General features: G+C 46.5%; 1 protein-coding gene across 1 annotated transcript in view; it reads left to right on the forward strand.

The window, feature by feature from the left end:
• The window catches only part of LOC135386241 (cubilin-like), a 142,043-nt gene that overhangs the window by 97,542 nt on the left and 23,376 nt on the right, over nt 1–21,125 (forward strand). The window contains exons 47-58 of the mRNA XM_064616050.1: nt 1,355–1,524; nt 2,590–2,746; nt 3,997–4,185; nt 5,222–5,344; nt 6,860–6,990; nt 8,070–8,283; nt 10,775–10,962; nt 11,619–11,775; nt 13,368–13,520; nt 15,414–15,602; nt 18,062–18,176; nt 20,107–20,354. Of these exons, the coding sequence (XP_064472120.1) occupies nt 1,355–1,524; nt 2,590–2,746; nt 3,997–4,185; nt 5,222–5,344; nt 6,860–6,990; nt 8,070–8,283; nt 10,775–10,962; nt 11,619–11,775; nt 13,368–13,520; nt 15,414–15,602; nt 18,062–18,176; nt 20,107–20,354 (2,034 nt within the window). The remainder of the gene's footprint in view (nt 1–1,354; nt 1,525–2,589; nt 2,747–3,996; nt 4,186–5,221; nt 5,345–6,859; nt 6,991–8,069; nt 8,284–10,774; nt 10,963–11,618; nt 11,776–13,367; nt 13,521–15,413; nt 15,603–18,061; nt 18,177–20,106; nt 20,355–21,125) is intronic.

Raw genomic sequence — 21,125 nt, forward strand, 5'->3', positions numbered from 1 at the left:
ACATTTTTTTGCACAAGGAACAAACTTAATGGTTCTGTGTTCAACATTACATGCAGACTCTGGTTTTGAAAAAGGCGTTAGACGATCTAACCTGAAGTTGTTCCTAAAGAGGAGACGGACACCCATCTCATTCGACATAGCCTTCAAATTGTGTGAAATCTTGTGGTAGTACGGAACTACTGCAATTTTCTTATTTTTCTCATTTTCTTCCATTAAGCGTTTCGGTCGAGCTTGAAACTGAGCAAGTAGATTGTGCTCCTCTAATTTCTTTTTCCTTTTTCCTATTGGAAGAATTTCCTATGGCCCTTCTGGCTAATGGTTCAGGCACGTTAGGAGGCTGGTCAATGCCATCAGGATCATCGACCTCATCAGTTCTATCAATCAGGTCTCTAAAATCCGTCAGGTCCCTTAAGCTCTAGACAAATCGAATGCGTACCTGAAGTTCATTAGGATTGCGCTTAGCATTATTGAGTGGCGACCTTCCAGTCGCCTATACAAACGCAGAGAACGGTCCTGCTACTGTGCTCCGTTGCTCGCAGTGTACAGGTTGTACGAAGTAGTTAATACCTATACAAAGTGGAGACACGCAGTTAGGTCCAGCTTATGGGTGAATATGACGAATGCGGCAATTCCATCAGCAGCCCCCGAAGGGAGATATTTTGCCCATCAAGAGTTCATCAGAAACACCTGATGGGCTAACATTTGGCCCATAACGATCCTTCAGGTCGCCTTGATAGAGCCCCTAATTGGCTACGCTGCCCATGACAATCCGTCACGCTGTATCATTTTGAAAAAAAATGTTATGAGTACAACAAGTTTTGCAGTAGGCTGCCGTGCAGTGAAGCGTACAACAAACAGCATAAGTAGCTAGTGGAATATGCCATGGGGCGACGACCGAGGAAGCAATGGGACACCATAACAGGAAGGGCTTATACGCTCAAGTGAAAATTTATTGCTAAGCGGTAAGCAGGCACGACATACATAGCATGGTGACATAATCGACAGTGAACAGAATAAAACAGGAAGGCAACTCATGGGAGCCAAGAGACTCAGATGGCGATGTCGGCGGTCTGTGTATTTACCTACAACAAGATAATGAATTTCCACGGATGACAGTGCCGCGCGCAACCGCCGCGGCACGCCGTGTCAAGACATCACGAGATTTGGACGACACCCAAACCTCGTGATGTCACACAGTATAAGTCAGGTGATTTACTTTACTCCAGATAAACTTGAATGGCACCAATGGTCCATCATTGCCCATGGTTACAGAAAATCTTATACCTAATGAGAGTGAATGGCCTTTCTAATACGTTGCACCGAGTAGTAAACCATGGTATGGAAACACGCGCAGCTTGCGGGGGTACTCTGGAGGCTACCGAAGGAGACTTCCAGACGCCCGGTTTCCCAGCACCGATGCCAGTCCGCACTAACTGTCGTTGGGTCCTCAATGCACCCACGGGGCGACGGATCACCGTTAGTTTCCTGGAGGGTGATATCTCCAACTGCGACAGCACACTGACGGTAACGTTTGGAGAAAATGATTTAACTATGGTTCTCAATATCAACCTGACACTGATTTAAAATCGACGTTATGTCCAGTTTAGGGGAGAAAAAGTGTTATTCCGGTGTTGTTCAGCCGACGAAGCGCAACGTCAGAAACATCTATCTTCCCCTACACGTAGTATAAGAATGCTTCAGGGTTTCTTTTTGTAAGCGAGGTTTGGGCATAAGATTGTACGAGTAGTAGAGACCTCTCCCCGTTTGTTGACAAATGACATCATAGTGTTCGACAGCGCCACCAATTTGGTAGAGTTGAACTACGATCGAAGCCAGGCGCGAACAAGGTCACGCCCGAAAGCCACGGTCTTGTGAGGATTACTATGGTCCCTGAAAGAGACGCGACCTTCAGTCCTACTTTTCTTTCAGTAGGAGGCTGTCAACAAGTGCTCATTCGTGGAACCCAGCCCACCTTTTCCAATTTCTTTTGGTTTCAATCTGTCTACCAACGTCATCATGACGTTTATCGGGTAGAGGTCTAATCGGGATGCCCGAGAAATTGATGGTCGTCTTTATGATAGAATGAATTTCAACAAGGATTGTCTCCCGTTCTGTTATCTTGTTTTTTGCACGGGTTTTCCTAATTACAGAGTTAATTAATGAATTCCAGGTGAATAACCATCTTGTAGTTACATTCTCTCTTCCAGAGGATGTCCTCCGCAGACGATGACCGTGGAACTCAACTGTAAAAATGACATCTATCCTGCTGTCTTAGCTTCTTGATAGAAATTTTCTAAAGGCTAAAACAACGCCTTGTATGGGAACACTCGCATGTGGATGGTGAAATACGTGCGCAGCCGAGTGCCTGGCCGAGTGGACACGGCATCCGTTCGGTGGTAGAGGGCTCGAATTCAACTGCCGCCTGTACACTGTTTTGGTTTCCCTTGGGGTCTCTCAGTAGTCTTTCGTGACAAATGTAAAGACAGTTAACCCGGTTGTCAACATTATTGTCCTATTACATTTAAGTACATCATACATAGACACATATATTTATTAATGTAATTCCTTTTGTCATTCCTATCTGAGCAGCTCACAGACGGGATACTAGTACTGCCAGTTCTGTGCAACACTTCTTTCCCATACGTGTACGAGTCCTTCACCTCCCAACTCCTGGTAGCGATGCAGTCGCCGAGACTATCCACTGTGCACGGCTTCAGAGCTCACTACGACTCAGCAAAGGAGCTGCGTAAGTGTGAAGCAGGCTTCGAATTGTGAAGACAACGCTGAGACTGGTGCAATTGGCACGGAAAAAAAGAAAAGAAAACGGAGCTTGGTGTTAGCGCTATTGATACTATTTAAGGACGATTATCAAAGGCACCTAGAGCGGGATGACAACTATGTAACCTCTTGACGTGCTATGCTGCCATACAGTGAGACGTTAGCCCCAAAACGTGAAAGTTCTCCCAAAGCCCACACGCTACTACAAAGGAGGAAGTGCAGCTGACATAGAAAGGGCTTGCAGTACCCTTCACCCAAAATCCACTGCGTCAGCATGACATGACATGTTTAAAGGAGCATGGAAGTGACATTTAACATGACTCTCAATACTGCTTGATTTGTGCAGCCGTCCACAAGGAGTCACCATGCAAAATATTTTCGATCTGCGGCGTATTGTAACTGCACAATCAAATTTACAAATTTACATAGGTGAGAGACATGAGCCCCACGTGATGTGGAAGCTCTTCCGTGCCTTTTTTCTTTCTCCTTTCATCTGGGCTCACGCGCCACTTACACATGCTTCAGCTGTGGCTGGTCACGTGCGGTGTAGCCCCTGGTACATCTGTCTTCCGCTCGGCTTCGGCGCTCTTCGGATTTGGAGAAGGTTGCCGAACAGAGACTTGCGCGTGCTGTCTGGGCTATCTGCATTCATTATTCTTGCGCAGCTGCACATTTTTTGTGCTATAGAAGACGGTGCCGCGAAAAACTAAAAATATTTTTGGGGTCACTCCATGCTCCTTTAAGAGTTTGCATCTCGGTTTTGACATAGTCCAGAACGACTTCTTAACTCAGTACAATTCCAGGTGACTGTGGTATAACTTGCTGCTGCTGTCAAAGCTCCTAACCCCTTTTAGCTGATTACCGTTTCGCGCGTCTCTGTCCTTCTCTGTATGCGGTAGCCTGCACGTCATTCTCAAGCAATAGACATATTCATCCACTTTTTCACGTTATTCCGTTGAGCATGACCCTTCCTAGCATATCCAGAAGTTTGCTTATTCCATTGAGGTTGTAAGGACACCGAAAAGCACGAAAAGCTATGGAGGTGCAAAAGCGCTTGCTGGTAAAGGTAATAATAAGGGAATAATAAGGGAACCATAATAAAATACAAGCAAAACCATAATACAACGTAAATGTCTGCTACATAGTAAGGAAACGCTTAGATGAAAGGGAGGATGCATGTGATCCAGTACTTCATTTTAGCATACGCATAATCTGCAGCATGCTACCAGACCCCTGAAGAGCCAAGTGGGATGCTCGTTCCGACGGCAGAAGCTCTGCAAGCCAGACCTTCCATGTGCACCTGGAGGTTCCCGCTCAAACCCAATGCCACTCTGGCTTACACAGTCGTTGGAGTCAACGTCACAGCTACTAATGTCGGCTGTAAAGAAGAATACTTTAAGGGTGATGGTAAGTCTTGCAACTGCAAAGTCTAGTTGTGTTCTTTGTAGTCTACTACCAGTACCAACCTTCCCGAACCGCACTCTCGGGGTATGTTAATCAGTTGGACTCTCGCCCCCTCTCTCTATCAAAACTGCTTTGTCCCTTGCCAAACGCCTCCCACAACACTCTGCCCTCAAAGCTCTCTTGACCTTCTTGGACACAATAGGACTTGATCCTCATTGCGAAGAGACTCATTATCAGAGTTCGAGGCAACTCGTTACTGTAACTATTTTCCTTTTTTTGTGTGTGTCATTTGTAACTTAACTCGGTACTTTAGCCCCATGGTAACTTTCGGAAGAACTCATTTCTTTTACAGGTAACTTTGCCCAAGTAACTTAAGCTAAGTTCCAAGTTACTTTTAATTCGCTTTTCACTCACGTCCACTTATATTCTTCCTTTCTCTCCGGTTCTTTCGTTGCATTTTATGCCATAAAACATGATATTCAATCAATGACACGACTCTGTTCAGGAAGTGAGAACCGCTGCTATTGAAGTGAAGCTGAACCATTGTGAGCCCGAAGGGACTAAGATGCAAAGCATTCGAATTATGAGGCAACGAAAGAAACCGATATAGGCATGTTGTACTCCTTCGCAGCAACTCAAGCTCGCACTCAACTGTTCACGCGTCCAGCACCTGTGTAGTGCTATTTTGGAATTAACTCGTTCTTTTTTAAGTAACTCCGTAACAGCGAGTTTGATTTCAGGCTGAAGAACTTCGTTATTAGTTACATTTTTCACACGGCAACTTAACCCGTAAAGAGTTCATGGTGAGTATCTATGCTCATTATTTTCATTCCCCACATCACCACCAATGATGAAGTAGAGTATCGCCCTTTGCGATAAAACTCTCCATTCCTCATCTTAGAAAAAGAAGTTGTTGTCGTTCTTATGGAGCGTAAGAATAAAAAAAGTTCGACGAGCACAGTTGAGTGTCCTTTAAATAGCCGCTGAGTGAGCATGCCATTTGCACGTCAGCTTAACGTGCTTCATGAAACCGTTTTAGATGCGATTTGCGAACGAGGCAAGAGCGGAAGAAGCCCGAAGCGGTACGCTGCAACGGAACTGACTTACGTCAAGAAGCATTCGCAGCCTTCAGGCGGGATCAACGCAACGTACAAAATTAGTGGTAAGCATATTTTTTCTCTGCATACCCCTTAACCGTCGCGGTGCAAATAGTATACAGCATCTAATTTCGGCAACAGCTAACACCTCCTAGAGCTCAGGTTACAATTACAGAGACCGCACCGGACATTGAGCAAGTTGGGCTTTCCACATTTGTATATCTCCTTCATACGCTAAACGACAAGGGCGCCGAAAATTTCGTAGAAAGAATCACAAAAGCACTATTAAATGTAAAGTAGCTTTAGATATAAGTTCAAGTAGTAAATTACTTATATTTCCTTCGTTGCTTTAGTTTATTATGTACATATACCGGGTGTTTCAAAAAACGTGTCATTCGGACTTCATAAAAAAACGAGGTGACGGAAAAATACGGGGTAAACGGCATTTGTGTGGCAACTGAATTTGTCATCTTGCAAAAATGTTTTCATTTGATTTTAATTAAAATAAATTGAATTTCTTTAATTGAACTCCAAAATTTCCCAAGTCAACCTAACCTTTTTTTTTTTTTACAGAATTAGAGAGCCCGTATCGAACTTAGTCAGATCCATCAAGAAATCAGCTCAATATTGCAAATGGAACTGCCCAACAAAAAATCCCGAAATTGCGGCTTCAAAGTTTCGGGTGTTCAATGGCGCACACAACCAGTCCGAAATATGCGCGGAGAGAAGGACATGCTCCTGCCCCCATGAAGCTAGAATAATTTATTGCCGGACCGGCGTGCAGCACGCGACGCGCCGATAACAAGGCGGGTGACATTCCACCATACGTTGATAAGCGGCAAAAAAATGATTCCGCCTCTTTTTTCCCGCCCTCTTTTTTTTTCGACCTTCTATCTTTCATGGGGGCAGGAGCATGTCCTCCTCTCCACGCATCTTTGCGTCTGATTTGGTGCGCCGTTTATTACCCGAAACTTTGAAGCCTCAATTTCGGGACTTTTGGAGGGCAGTTCCATTTACAATATCGAGCGGATTTCTTGGTGGATCTGACTCAGTTCGCTACGGGCTCACTAATCCTGTAAAAAAAAACAAAAAAAAAGCGCTAGGTTGACTTGGGAAATTTTAGAGTTCAATTAAAGAAATTCAATTTATTTTAATTAAAATCAAATGAAAATATTTTTGCAAGATGGCAAATTCAGTTGGCACACAAATGCCGTTTACCGCGTATTTTTCCATCGCCCCGTTTTTTTATAAAGTCCCAATGACACGTTTTTTGAGACACCCTGTATAAGTAGCAGACAAGGAACACGATCTTTTTTTAAGTTTGAATTACTTTTTGAAAGTGTCCATCTGCTTACTATTATTGGAACTTCCGTGGCTGCCAGGAATGCTGAACGGTATGCTACACAACTTACCCTTGAAAATAAGCCCGCGCAAATTGGTGAAGTAGCTTGTTCTCAAGAAATTAAACTTTTTCATCGCACCACGTTGGCTTCCATTCCGCATATGGGGTGAAATAGAGGGACTTGCACTAACTTGTCGTCCTTCGCTATACTTCCCCTTTCATTCCTTTGCTCTTTCAGAATGTGGAGGACTGGTCAAAGTGTGGGAAACTCCATCGTTCTTCACCTCTCCCGCGTACCCGGATCAGTATACTCGTAACGCAGATTGCATGTGGATACTGGACCCAGCCCAGTGGAACGCACAAGTCGAGGTGAGCCCATTTGACAGAACACTGTTCTAGCTAACACTGCATAGCTATCAGGTCCAGAGGAAACTTTAATGTTTCCAGTGATGGCCACTAACTACTTCTACAGTAGTTTAACTATAACTACTAACTACTTTGCGATGGAGTAGTTTAACTAGTAGTTCAACTACTTTTCAGGGAGGTAGTTGAAACTACTTCTTTAACTACTGCAATGTATTTTAACTACATCTATAACTACTTAAGGTTGTCCATCAACACCAATCCCATTCTATAGTGTTCTTGGACACCTGAGTATGAATCACAAGCATTGATAAGAGTGAAGATTTAGTACACATGCACGGCACAATTGCTCTGCACCTCCGTTCTCATCAAACAAGTAGCTCGAGGTAAAAATCGGAAGCACAATCGTGCCGTAAAGCTTGCAGCAAAGTCGGAAGTCGTTGGCGCATGCAGTAACCTAACTACTGTAGTTAACTACTCGAAATAGTAGTTTAACTAGTAGTTGCCACTACATTTCTGCAGGTAGTTGATAACTACTTTCTACTACAATCAGGTAGTTTAACTAGTAGTTTAACTACATGCAGTTAACTACTGGCCATCACTGAATGTTTCTATTTTCATTTGAATACTGAACACTGAAGAGTGAACACTGTAGAGTGTACAACAAATCGCATCTTTTCTTTGTCTTACCTGCGAGACTTAACGGGGGGGTGGGGGGTAATGGCAGGATCGGCTCGCCGTTGTTCACCACACAGAAGTGGGCGTCGTCACGTCGTCGTCCACTTAACGGAGAGCTTCAACACACAGGGAGCCAATTATTCCAGAGAATGATACCGTTACTACTGCGAAGCACCGGGTGTAAAGGTTTTTGCGACCATAACTGTCACGAGTGCCACAAAAAGACGTGTGCCTCTTACTTTCAACAGATAAGGAACGAGGAACGATATTTTTTTTTTTTCTGAATGGCCGTGGGCTAGAAGCGTGTTGTTTGAGGAAAATGCTCTGTTTAGGGTATATAGGACACCATGGCATACTCAAGAATACCTGCCGACAGAGAGCTTTTAACCAGAAACCTCCTAATGCAGCTCAATTTTACAAGTTTCGAACTGGAAAACGACTGCTCCAAGGACTATGTGGACATCCTCAGTGGATCGCACGTCAGGTCGCCCAGCATCGACAAATATTGTGGTACCAGGAGACCCCCTCTGCTTCGGGGCACGCAGTTCGCAGTCATCTTTCATTCGGATGGCGATGGTGCTGCCGCGGGATTCAACTTTACCGTGTCTCTCTCGGGACTGCGTAAGTTACCGGCCGATGTCACTCATACTGGTGATGCGGAACCCTATTAGCTCGAGACCGCCCAGAGATAGACAGTGTCGTTCTCTCGAAGATGCAGACTTGTGTAGAAGTGGTTGTGGTTAGTGGTTGTGATGGACAGTGGCGTAGCCAGACTTCCAAGGTAGAGGGGGCTCGATACTAAAACTCTCCCCCCGCCCCCCACGCTGATCCTGTGTCGACAACACATACATATACTTGTGCACACTGCAAACTGAGGATTAAAAAAAGGAACGAAAATAGTTGATTTAGACGTTCACAATACGATTACATGTATAGGCTGTCATGACCAATGAGGTGGTGTCACGAGATTGGAAGTATTTTGAAAAGCTCATACTTTGAAAACCATTCAAGAGTGCTTCTTAGATAGACGCCATGAACTGCAATAACTTTCGCGATCGTCACACTGGTCCCCCCCCCCCATATATTATGCTCTTGGATTTGCACGATTTTTGTGGGTCGTTTCGTGGCAGGTAGGGGGGGCTCGAGCCCCCCCCCCCCTAGCCCCCCCGTGGCTACGCCACTGGTGGTGGAACTGCTTACTGCAGTCGGTCACGCTCCGGCGGCCAACGTCACAACTGTCGCAGGGGGAAGAGGGGCGTTCTGGACTTCGCAGAGAGAGGTATTGACTGTGTGCCTTTCCTACGAATCACTGCCATTGATAAGGCAATCTAGTGATTTGGCTTGGGAACACGAAGTACTGAGCCAAAGACGTCTATTGACTCAGAGTTCACACAAGCAGAGCCGTAGCGACGGGGGTTCGAGAGGGGCAGCCGCCCGGGGCGCCCTCGCGCGAGAGAGGGTGCCGAACAGCAGGCCCTGGCAGGTTCGTTGGACAGGATAAAGCGGGAACGAAGAAAATTTGAATTTACGATCTCGGCGATGCAAATAAGCGCTTTCATTTCTTTGTTTGCAAGGCATCTGACGGCAGTGGATGAGGGAAGGGAGGCGCTTCAGATTTACTCTGCCCTGGGCGCAAACTTGTCTCCCTACGGCCCTGCACACAAGTGCACCTCTAAACCTGGTAACAGATAAGTGCCTTTCGGCAGGCCGGCTGGTTTTTCCAGATATACACCACTTGGATGTACAGGTACACGATACCTCTAAGTATGCCGCGGTACCATGCAACGACAGACGAGGAAACAGTTAAGCCTTCTCCCTTCGCGACAGCCATGTAGCAAAGAAATAGCGGAGGCGCCCCAACGACTCTTCAACAGAAGAGAGAAGCGTGGGGCAAGTGACGTGGGGATAGGAGGTGAGCTGTAGCTTCTTTGGAGCCGGGAGAGGGTCACGTTACCTGAATAGCCCAATGAGGTCGCTTTGCACACGGCACTTTGGGGGCCACTTCGGCGCGCTACCACCACGCCTCTCCAAGTATTCCGAAACTATGCGTTGGTGGGCTCCCGTAAAGATGTATGTAACTGAAACCGGGGGAAGGCGAGCGGTGATGTCACTGGAGTGGCCCTCAATCTCAGCTTCACTTCTCAGAGCAATAGGGCTCCTCCTCTCTTTCCTTCCTCCATGGCGACCGCTCAGGGAAGCTTGAGCACGAGGAGAAACGGAAACGGGTGTTTCTTCTTCTTCCTTTTTTTTTTTCTTTTCTTCTCACACTCAAAGAACATGATGTTGCCAACAAATCACTTTGTTCGGTACTTCAGCAGGTACAGTTTGCTGCCCGACCCACTGTACCAGCAGGAGCGTTCGTGTCGGTTGTGGACTGTATACCTGCTGTTTGAAGCTCATAACTCGTGCGTTCCGCATCTGCCCAATGCGGTTCCCATTTCATGCGGTGGTGATCCCTTCGATAACTTGCACAAATATAAGTGCACGAACATAGCTTCTTTTTCAGCACCAAATTAAAAATATTGTAAATGTAACTAGTCCTCAAGAAAATGCATGGCCAAAGCCGTGGCTGGCGGTCTTTGATATCCATTTCGAAGAGTGATATTAAACCGTAGTAGCAACTTATTTACACATGGTAACAAGACTTTCGTGCACGAGACTGCACTTCTTCTATTTCGCGTATAAATATATCTGGCTCAGGAGCTCTACTCCTATTGGTTGGCTTATCACACGAAAAAAAGCCTATCAGGTTTCTAACCCTCACATTAAGGAAGAAAGATTGCGATTTGTTAAATTTGACCACTGCAAAGCTAGCCGTCGCGAGGCGGGTTTGCGCCCAGGGCAGGGTACACATGAAACGTCACTGCCTCAGAAGTTCTGTAAACAAAAGTAAATAAAACGCCCATTCGCACAGCGGGGATAGTAAATTCATTTTTTTTTTTTTTTCATTCCCTCTTCATACTGTACAAACAACCAGCCAGAACATGACGGCGATTGATGTTCTCAGGCTGGAGCGCGTTCAACCCTTCGCCTCTCATCAGAAGTGAATGCTGTGTACCATTATGGACATCTGATATATGAATGTTTTTTGCTTTTTTTTTTTCCTGTACAGCTTGTGGAGGTTTCTTGCACATACGAAACGAGATCACGCTGAAGTCACCCAGATATCCATCAGCCTACCCAGCAAACACCGAATGCGACTGGTTGCTCGACGGCCAGAGGGGCCATCGGGTCAACATCACATTTACAGGCCGCTTCGATATTCAGCAGTCCGCCAGCTGTGCCAGGGACTATATTCAGGTAGGCAACAGTTGTTCGCAAGGATCGCAGGGTCGTAGGAAGTACATCGCCACAGGAATGCACGAGCTGAAGCTCGAGGAATGACTACATTGTCAATTTTATGTAAAAAAACTCTGAAGGTGGGGAAGATGGTGAAGTGCTCGAGCACTTTTCCGCCGCGTCCATCTCCGACCCGCGCCTGTGGGAGGACACCCAAGAGATGGAACTGAGGGGCAACCGTTACCTTGTTCCCCCCACCCTCCGGCAAGAGGTTCTCTCCCTGTACCACGACAGTCCCGACTCTGGTGGACATGACGGCATTGCCAGGACCTACCACAAACTCTGTCCTCTTCTTTCTTCCTCGTGACCCCACCCTCTCGTCCTCCTCGTTGGCACCTTACATGCTACAATGCAGAATGACTCGGAATGCGCTGAAACAGATTCATCTTACTGGACTGCAGTCGGTGCGAGAGGGAAAAACGAATGCCATTCGCGCATGTATTGCCATTGGGTTTCAACGTGTAACACGGAACGAATGTCATTCAGTGCGAATGTCATCCGCTGGGAATGTCATCCAATTTGCCGTGTGACAGAGGAATATCTCGCTCGCATTTCCCAGCACTTATATAGCTCCTTCATAATTCGTTCGTGGTGTTTCGTAATTTTGCTTTTACCAGATTTTCAACGACGTAGACGGATCTTGGACATCCCCCGTGAAGTACTGCGGCTTGAACAAACCGCCAACGTTTGTGAGCACTTCCCACAGAGCTCGGCTCCTCTTCCGTTCCGATGCAAGCTTGCAGGGTGATGGATTCAAAGCTGTCGTTACCTTAGGTCAGTCTTTCTCTATTTCTTTCTCTTTCGTCCCTAATCTTCGTGTGTGTGTGTGTGTGCCATCATGTCATCACAGCCTGTGCCAAAGCGAACCGTACGTACCGAGAGGATAATTGTGTACTTAAAAAGCGAAAGGAAACTGTTATCGAATCTAATCATTGGTCTAAGCGCCATCACTCATTATGTAGACAAATGACATCAGGTCGGAGTGTGTCATGTGTGCAGTCACGTTCCTGTGGGGAACGGCGCACGGATATCGACGAAAGTATCCACACCGACATTCGTCGTACCTGGCAGTATAAACCAGTAGAAGGTTACAGGGAATGAAACATTTCCGAAGGGAACAAATCTATTAGTATGCAAATAAACCTGTTCCCTTCGGAAATGCTTCCATCCCTGTGAGCTTCTACCGTTGTACAGTTCACGTCAACTCTGACTTGAACACCGCTCGAGCCTGCGAAGCGGGAAGAGGGCCGCCCCGACAGCGCTCAGCAGAAAACAACGTAACGCCTTCGTAACGACGGTCACCCCTCTAAAGGCGCAGATGTAGCCCAACGTTTTTGGCGTCGCAGTCAGCGACGGCCGAAGTCGGACACGCCAAGCAAAGCGACCCGGAAAATATGCGTTTGTAGTCAGACGCGCGTCAGCAGTGACCCGCGATCGTTGCGCATGCGCAAAGTCGCTCTGCCTTCAGCAGCGCGACTGCGACTGCGCTGATCTGACTGCGCGAGCGCGGTGGCGAAAAATAGAACGTGTTCTACCGCGGGCAACATCCTAGCGCGTTGAATGCTGCCGGCCGCGCTAGCCACTATAGACTATAGAGGGTGTGATTTTCCCCGGCGTAGCGCGACTGTTCAGCGCACGTACGCGCGGCACAGCTACGTCGAGCTATATCTGCGCCCGCCGTTATTTGTACTAAACACCACTAGGGCCCGTAGGCCGGAATGGCGTTTAGGCTAACTCTGATGTGTGCTGTGCCTATTAACTCGACTCTGTCTCACACTCCAATGCCATCGTCATCTCCGCCATTGTCTCAATATATAGAGCAAAGAGAGCGAAACAAGCGGGGCTTCCTCACGCGTTACGTTGGCACATGTGTAATGTACGCTGACGGTACCAGTTCCTTTATGCCTGGCACAAATGTCGCACGAATTCGATCGTGTGCTGTAGATAAGTTACAATGTACTAATGCACATACATGCACAATACAATGCATGCACAAACATGCGTGCACATACATACATGCACAATACACATGCACAATACATGGCAGATGCACCTGGCAGATGCAGGTTATCGCACCTGGTACTATCCAACACCTTTGCTACCAAATGACACTTTATGATATTGATACTTTTATGAACCCGTTTGATACACGGAGCACTAATTTTAAATTTTTTGTCGTAATTACCAACTTCATCATTCGGCCGCTTTCCTATAAATAATTATTCAATAATGGGGAGAAAATACCTGCGGAACTCGCCACAAAAAAGTATGATGGAAACAGAAACGAGATCTCAGTGTAACAGATATTGCGCCTCACAGCATGGGAATGTCCTCATTCTATTTCTGAACACGTTTTCATGTCGCAGCTTGCGGAGACAATTACACGGATCCCATGGGAGACATCACATCACCACGCTATCCGAATGAATACGAAGGGTCCCTCAACTGCGACTACCTCATCGTCGTTCCACAAGGATCTCACGTCGAAATCACATTTGATCCACAGTTCGACATTGAACGTAAGCTACTTATGCTCTCCGATTTGTTCATACGGGAACACGTTTAAATATTCCCCCATGATAGAGATATAACCGATATTTCAATGGCATCCCGATTTGTTCATGATAGAGAGCGAGATAATATAGAGAGCTGGATCCTCCTGAACAAGCCTCGGTGTGGTGCTGACATCTATCGGGGATCGCTAGAACTGAAGGAACTGAAGCTAGTGGTGGCGCTAGTCATCGGCCCGGCTATTGTTTCCTCAATTTCTGCAATGCTTTGTATTTCAGCTTACCTTAGTATTCACGTATAAGCGGTTTATGCCCCACGTTAGATATTTCATTTTAAATTTGATTATCATCACCATTCTACGCGTTTTCATGCGAGCTCTTGCCTGCTACAGTAGCCCTACGTCCGCTTCTGCGCGTTCAAAATTCAAATTTCCATTATCCAATCATGATGTAGATCTCGCGGACCGTTGGATAGCTCCCCTGGCGGGTCTGGCGGACGGTCTCCTCATAGGGGTTGCCGATTATGGAAAGGTCGTTATAATGTAGTAAGTCGTGAGTTTGAGGTGCTTTGGGGAGTAAATTTTACCGGTCCGTTTTAACGGGGTTGTGACACTTTGATACATGTGGATCATGACATCATTCAGGGCGTTTTTTTTTTATCCTTTACATATTTTTAATTAGAAAGCTGAGAGCAGCATAAATATCGTTTCTGCAGTTGGATTCTACGGCAAGGCGGACAACCTATAGAAGAGAGCGAGTAACTACAAAGTGACTAATTACCTCAAATTCATTCATTAACCATTTTATGAGGGAATCGCGGTCAAAAGCGAGATAACAAAATGGGAGACAATTCTTATTAAAAGTCGTTCTGTCTTTTTCAAACTCCTAAAACGAGCGCAAGCCGTGAAATATCCATCGCGGAATTTCGCTATACAAATGAGATGAAACCAAAACATCGCGCACCAGGAGCACATCACCTTCGCCGACGGAGACTCATCTGGGCGGGAAAGCGGTTGGTGTGGCCAGCAGATCACCATCTACCCGCTCCAAAACAAGTGGCCCTCTGACGTGGAATGGGTACTGTACTCCTTCCGCTCCCGATCGAAGCCGTTTCGGTTTTGGCTCATTTCCATATCAAAATCCTGCTACGGATGTGGATAGTTTTGTGTCATATGGTATCGAACAACAACAACAACTTTATTTCTAGGGGGGGGGGGGGGTATCGACATTTTAACGCACGCACGGCTTACAGATCTTTTAGACGTGGAATGGCTGCAAAAAAGGATTGTCTCCCATTCTGATATCTCACATTTCTTCAAAATCCCCTAATTGAAAAGCTAATTAATAAATTTCGGTTTATTTAGTTAATTGGTCATTTCGTAGTTGCACACTTTCTGCTATAGGATGTCCGTCTGGCCGTGTAACTCAACTGCAGAAACGCCATCTATTTTGTCTCTTATAGCTTCTTTTATAAATATATTTAAAGGATATGAAAAACTCCTTATACCTGCATTACAGCAAAAAAGAAAAAAAATGAATTTTCTACCTGACATATTTGGCAAGATACGGACCCTTGACCACACACTTCTGCGTTTAACTCTGACGTCAGCTGTGCGCGAGCCTCGACCGATCCTATTGGTTCTCGTAAGCGCGTGACCACTCCCGCCGCCGCCTCACTGTGGGACTCGCCTGCCCCGATGTCATATATTTTTGGGTATTCCCGGAGCAAACAAATTTTCTACACTTCCCTTACGGTATCTGCTGTAAACAAAATGCAAGCTGATATGAAAGCTGTCTTTTACATTTATTTGGAGCAAAGTGAGAGAAAGTGTCACAACTCCGTTAATCTCTCGTTCCTCTCTGGCTAACTGACGCGTTTTCTGTGCCACCATTCGGTCACAGAAGCGGAAGACTGCCGTTACGATAGCCTCACGTTGTACGAGGGACCTTCCGACAGTTCTCGTCAGCTTCTACATACCTGTGGGAAGGAAGCTCCCGGTAACCTTACAGTGTCTTCATCCGTCCTCGTCCGCTTCAAGACCGACTGGACCGTCGGTGGCAGGGGATTTGCCTTGTCCTACCGGGTGTTCAGTAAGTTCCTTTCTTTGTCGCCGTTCTTGGGAGAAAGTGTGAGCATTTGTAGTAAATTCTGCCGTACTATCAAGCAGTTTCGCTTCCTTCCCTCCTCCATATCCTCTCATTCGTGATATATCCATGAGAAACCGTACGCAAACATTTATATATAATACATACTTCCAAGGTTTATAAGTTGTAACGTAATAAGGGAATGTACTTTTGACACAGAATATGATCTGTTAGATGCGGTGGTGGTGGTGGTGGTGATGGTGGTGATGGTGAAAGGGCTCGCCGTTGTCGGCCTCACTGAGGTGGGCAACCTCACGGCTTACGCCCCCTTGGGAATGTGCGTCCTGGGCCGACTTCTAGGGGAACTGTGCCGACATATGTCTGAAAGTGTCTGAGAAAAACCCAGGGGAAACCCCAAGACAGCACAGCCGGCACCGGGATTCGAACCCGGGTACCTCCCTCCCTCTGTTAGCTGCAAAACGCAGCGTAGCATACCATCGTCCAATCGCCCTCATGGTGAAGTAGTGGTATTTTCAACCAAGATAAATTTGTGACGAATTTGCACTTGCTTATATGAATTTACACTTGATTTGCTTGTCGCAAAAAATAAAATAAAAAAAGAAACAGAAGGTAAAAGCATCATGGTGACCCAACGGCAAAGTTTTTAAGTTACAGTGTACACCATGCCTTTCCTGAGGTCTCCGTGTGCAGAATGTGCTTGTCGTGTCTGCCGCCAGTGTAAAGAACTGGTGTTGCTAGTATAAGCACCCAAATGCTGAAAGTAAGAACGGAACTCAGAGGTGCAAGTGCGATAACATGGCGACTCAGGTGCTCGGACGGTGCGTTTTGCTATATCGGTGTTTCTATGTGCTATGAAAGTTCTCGGTAAAGTATGGAGGGCGTGGTCACGTGCTAAGTTGGCGTGAGTCGCTATTTGGGAAAGTTTGGCAGTTGGGAGGTGCCGACATCAATGCGCCTCAATTGACGTCGAACGGCAGGCTTCGCAAAGGTCGGTGCCGCCATTCTGGCGCAGAGCTACCACTTGAACTCTCTTGGAATCGCCGCGACTCGGCTTGAATACGAGACAATTGTGAGGGTAGCGATTTCCATATGACGCTATAGCAAGCTCCCATCCTCGTGGCGTGGCGTTCTCAAGACGTTTAAGGAGGTAAGGCAGAATAGAGGGAAAGGACTCCCACATCCCCGGGGGTCTGAGTTGGCTTTCCATGCGGGTTTCACGTATGAACATCAGACGCTGCTTCCCAATTTAGACATATAGTAATACAGGGTCTCCACCGTATCTACTGAAGTATTTTTTTTAAAGTATAAAGATAACACTTTCCCTGTTTTAACCAATTGCGATCTACTCTACGGCTCTAAGGCCCACCTTGAGGGGGCACAGGCAAGCTTCTCTATCGATGTATTAATTAACTTTGGTTAATTAACTTTTTAATTATCAAAGATAGGAGACTGACCCAATGAGAACATCGAATCCCTTGGGGCCACTACTAACATTACTGTGTTCAAAACAAAAATTGCGACAGCTACAGCGCGGGGGGAAGGGCCTGGAAATAAGGCGATCTGGTGGTCATTTTTCGACGTTCAAGTAAAGCGCTGCCGTCTTCCTTTCCTCTGTACGCGGGGGAGGGAAAACTATGTCGCAGCGGGGGCAGATTGCATAAGGACAGATTGCTGCGAAGCATTTTCCCTCTCCCGCGTAAAGCGGAAAGGGAAACTTAAGCGCTTATAATTGAGCGTCGAAAAATGAACACCAGATAGCCTTATTTCCAGGCCCTTTCTCGCGGTTTTTGTTCTGAAACCGGTAATGTCACTAGTGACCCGAAGGGATTCGGTGTTCTCATTGGGTCAGTCTCCTACCTTTGAAGTTAAAAAAAGTTAATTAACAAAAGCTAACTAATGCGATGAAAGATGGAAGTCACTGAAAAGGTTAGCCAGCTGTAGGACTCGAACCCACATCTTCTGGATTACCGGTCCTGGGCTTTACCGGAATTTGTCCCTTCTATGTTGTTCCAGCCTCACAACTTCAGTCCTCTTATGTTTACGTAACTAAATCGTCGACAGCGAAGCTTGCCTCTGCCCCCTCAAAGTATGCCTTTAGGCGTAGTTAAATCGCCACTACATCATCGCCATTTTTTAAAACAGGGAAAATGTGATTTGTATCTTTTTAAAAATTACTTCTATAGTTACGGTGGACACCCTGTATATATATATATAAAGAAAGACCACGCTCCTCTGTCTCGCACGAATGTTGTTTCGTATTCGTGGAATCCATGTGCCTGTGGGAACACATGACATGCCTGACATGCACCCTGACATGCCACCTGACATGCAAGCGATTTCGTTGGTATGACTGTTCCTTGTGATTCGAGACTCACTGAGAGTTGCGTCTACTCGATCTCTATGTCCTCTGAATGTAATACTTTATTATTTTTTTTTTCTTGCAGCCTGTGGTGGCAACCTCACTGGACCCACTGGTACCTTTGGAATTGATCCGGGTGTTATTCGGAATGAATGCGTTTGGTACATTTCTGTGGATCCAGGCCACGCCGTCGAGATACGGTGCGTTCGTTTGGTAAATTATCCCAAAGTGTGTGACAGCATATAGGGCCAACAAAATACGCGGATCCATCCCATTTTCAACAAATCAGAAGGCCAAACGACATCGTTCACTTCACAGTGACGGATGGCTCCGAGCTGTGTTGTGTGGTGAAGCACCGGCAGAACAATTGGACTTTTTCGACGGCTGCCGCATTTCAATCTCTAGTTTTATGTTCCTCGCTTAGCGTACCCTCCGCCGTACGCTCTGTGCAGGTCATGATGCCTGTGCTGCAGCTTGTCACAGTTGGTGCACGAACCGATTCATTGCGAACATTTGGCCCCAGATACTTTCCATGACGTTCCATATCCAGGCCTTCCGTGGTGTGTGAGGTGATGAGAGATTTGTCATTTACTGGCACAGCGTGCTGTGACGATCATGTGGCATAACCGAAACCTGCGTACGCATTAGGCTGCAGGTACATCGGCGGGTATGCAAGTACGCATCGGGATGTGCGGGTTACACCAATGACATTGCTGCGGGTGCAGATGCCGGTAGTGCTCCCGCGGGTACGATGCGGTTGCTGGCAGGAATTTGCGTACCCGCACCCCGAAAGAGAGTGCGGCAACTGCATCGAGATAACAATCACGATTATGAGAAACTGGCGCCACCAATGTGGACGACAGGCTCCTATCTTTTCCGCAACGTGTACAAAGCAGGAGTCCGATCTCTGCCCGGTCTCCAAGTGACAAAGTATGGTTTCTAATTCCCCGAATCTCTTGCGGCCGCGGCGTAGCGCTCGCGTTCTCTCGGACATGACAGATAAAACATGTATTACAGCTATAGATGCAAAAATTTCCAGAAATTTTGAATCGCTTGAAAAAAAAAACGGTTTCTTCGGGTTTTGTCCTGAAAATTTTGAAAAAATGGAAACATATGTGGTTACTGCTGAGTCGAAGCATTGCCGGCCAGGCCACAGCGTGCAATGAGCTAGAAGCTTTTGTAGTGTTCATCCTCTAGGCATAAGTGCAGAGCAGAGCATCCTATGAGACTGCTGTGTACTCAGCGATATATAATTACAAAAACCTGTCCACTGCGACCAGAACTCCGACATCATGTGAATGCGATGGCGATCGCTTGGAGCGGCCAGACGGAGCACTGAGTTGGTGACTGTTTGCCGATTAGAGGCACCTAAGGCACTGTTGACGGGTTGGAACGCATCAAAGGCACGAAAATTTACATTTTTGAATTTTGTCGCCTGGAAATTTAGGGCTATTTTTCCGTAGGCGAGAAAAAAACCCGAAAATACTGTTTTTTCCCCAAATTTTCGTGTGTTTTTTTGCGGGGCTTCGCATCTCTAGGTATAGGTGAGCAACAACAGGAGACCGTGGAACATGTTGACATGCTCCGCTGGGTTTCCTAGCGCGGTTTCCGGGTTTCCGAAACTATGAGAGCCAAGTTTACATTGAAGCTGTACAAAACACAAATGATCGATTAAATGATTGGATAGCATATAATTACTTTGGTTAATTCTTATTCGAGCTTAGACAGTGTAAATAGACACACCTAACTCGCGGACTATTCGGAGTTGCCAGAGTTGAGTCAGAAAATGCGACCGCAGGATCGTGAGTGGGACGAGGGAAAGGGCACGCGTGCTCCTTCCCCTCCCTTCCGCGCGCGCTGCATCTAGCATGATAGCCACACATTGACGCTCGGACGCGGCAGATGATTTCATAACTATAAATGCTCTTTTTTTCGAGATTATTTCTAATTAACTTGACCAACATATGGAGCGCAGAGAAACAACAGTGCGAAACTGTGTTTCGTGAAAATGTGGGATATGTAAATGTCAATAGCGTGCTTGGATATGATCGTGGGAAAAACGAGATCTAATTTGGAATGGCGCTTTTGATGTGAATTAGTGTGCATGTTAAACCCTTTACTTCAATGCAGTTTCCTCTATTTGCGTGGAGGTTGGGGCACCTCATACGTCCAGTGCCCTACCTGGTACCACCTTGAACACGGCGTGCTCGTATATGACGGAAACCGGACCGCGAGCCAACTCTTGTACGCCTACTGCGGGAGGGCAGAGCAATCATCCATCGCCATCAGCACGAGCAACAGCGCCGTCGTTGCAGTCGAAAATAGGGACGGCGCAGGCAACACCGTAGGATTCAGGGCTCTTTACAGAGCCACGCTCGGTGAGGCCTCTTGATTTTTTTTACCGTCTTCATGTTTTCTTCATGTCATGGAAGTAGTGGTACTTAGCCACTGGAATGAGGGATGTTAGAGAACTCAAGTCTTAGATGTCATGATAGAAATTGTAGACGCACGGGGGTGTTTTGTGAACTCCAGGAACGCTACGACGTAAGAAGTATGTGTAGAAGGGTAGAAAATCCAGCGAACCGGTTTGGAAATATGATGAGTGAGCCGATATTTCGAACAGAGACTCCTCTTCTTCTGGGCACCGTGCTCATCATTACCATGGCATTTAAAGGGTTAGGTATGACGTGTTAAATGTTCATGCGAATTGTGGCTGAACAGCCCGATCGGAACTCTGTGCGTACGTCAAAGACGTTGAACTAGACTATGGACATGACCATGAACTAAACTATAACTAGGACATGACTAGCCCACCCCATGTGGGCGTCGACTTAAGTGTATTCGAGAGGAGGGAAAAGCGACAGGGGTTTAGTTTTACCTCTCTTGAAGCCGTTTAAGGGTCACGTTGCCTGAGAAAGTCAATGACACGGATCTGCGCACGGCATCTTGGGCGCCACCTGGAGACGCAATCACATCAATTCACAACTATGCTAAACAGGCGACCACTGACAACGCAAAAAATGAAACACGAAGACCGGTGCAGCGGTGACGTTGCGCAACTGGCCGCCAATTCTAGCTTCATTTCTCGACGAAAGTAAGGCGCCTCCTCTCGTTTGTTCTTCCATGCTTAACACGCAAAGCAAACAAAA

Source organism: Ornithodoros turicata, chromosome 2 (assembly GCF_037126465.1).
Source record: "Ornithodoros turicata isolate Travis chromosome 2, ASM3712646v1, whole genome shotgun sequence".
NCBI classification, from domain to species: Eukaryota; Metazoa; Arthropoda; class Arachnida; order Ixodida; family Argasidae; genus Ornithodoros; species Ornithodoros turicata.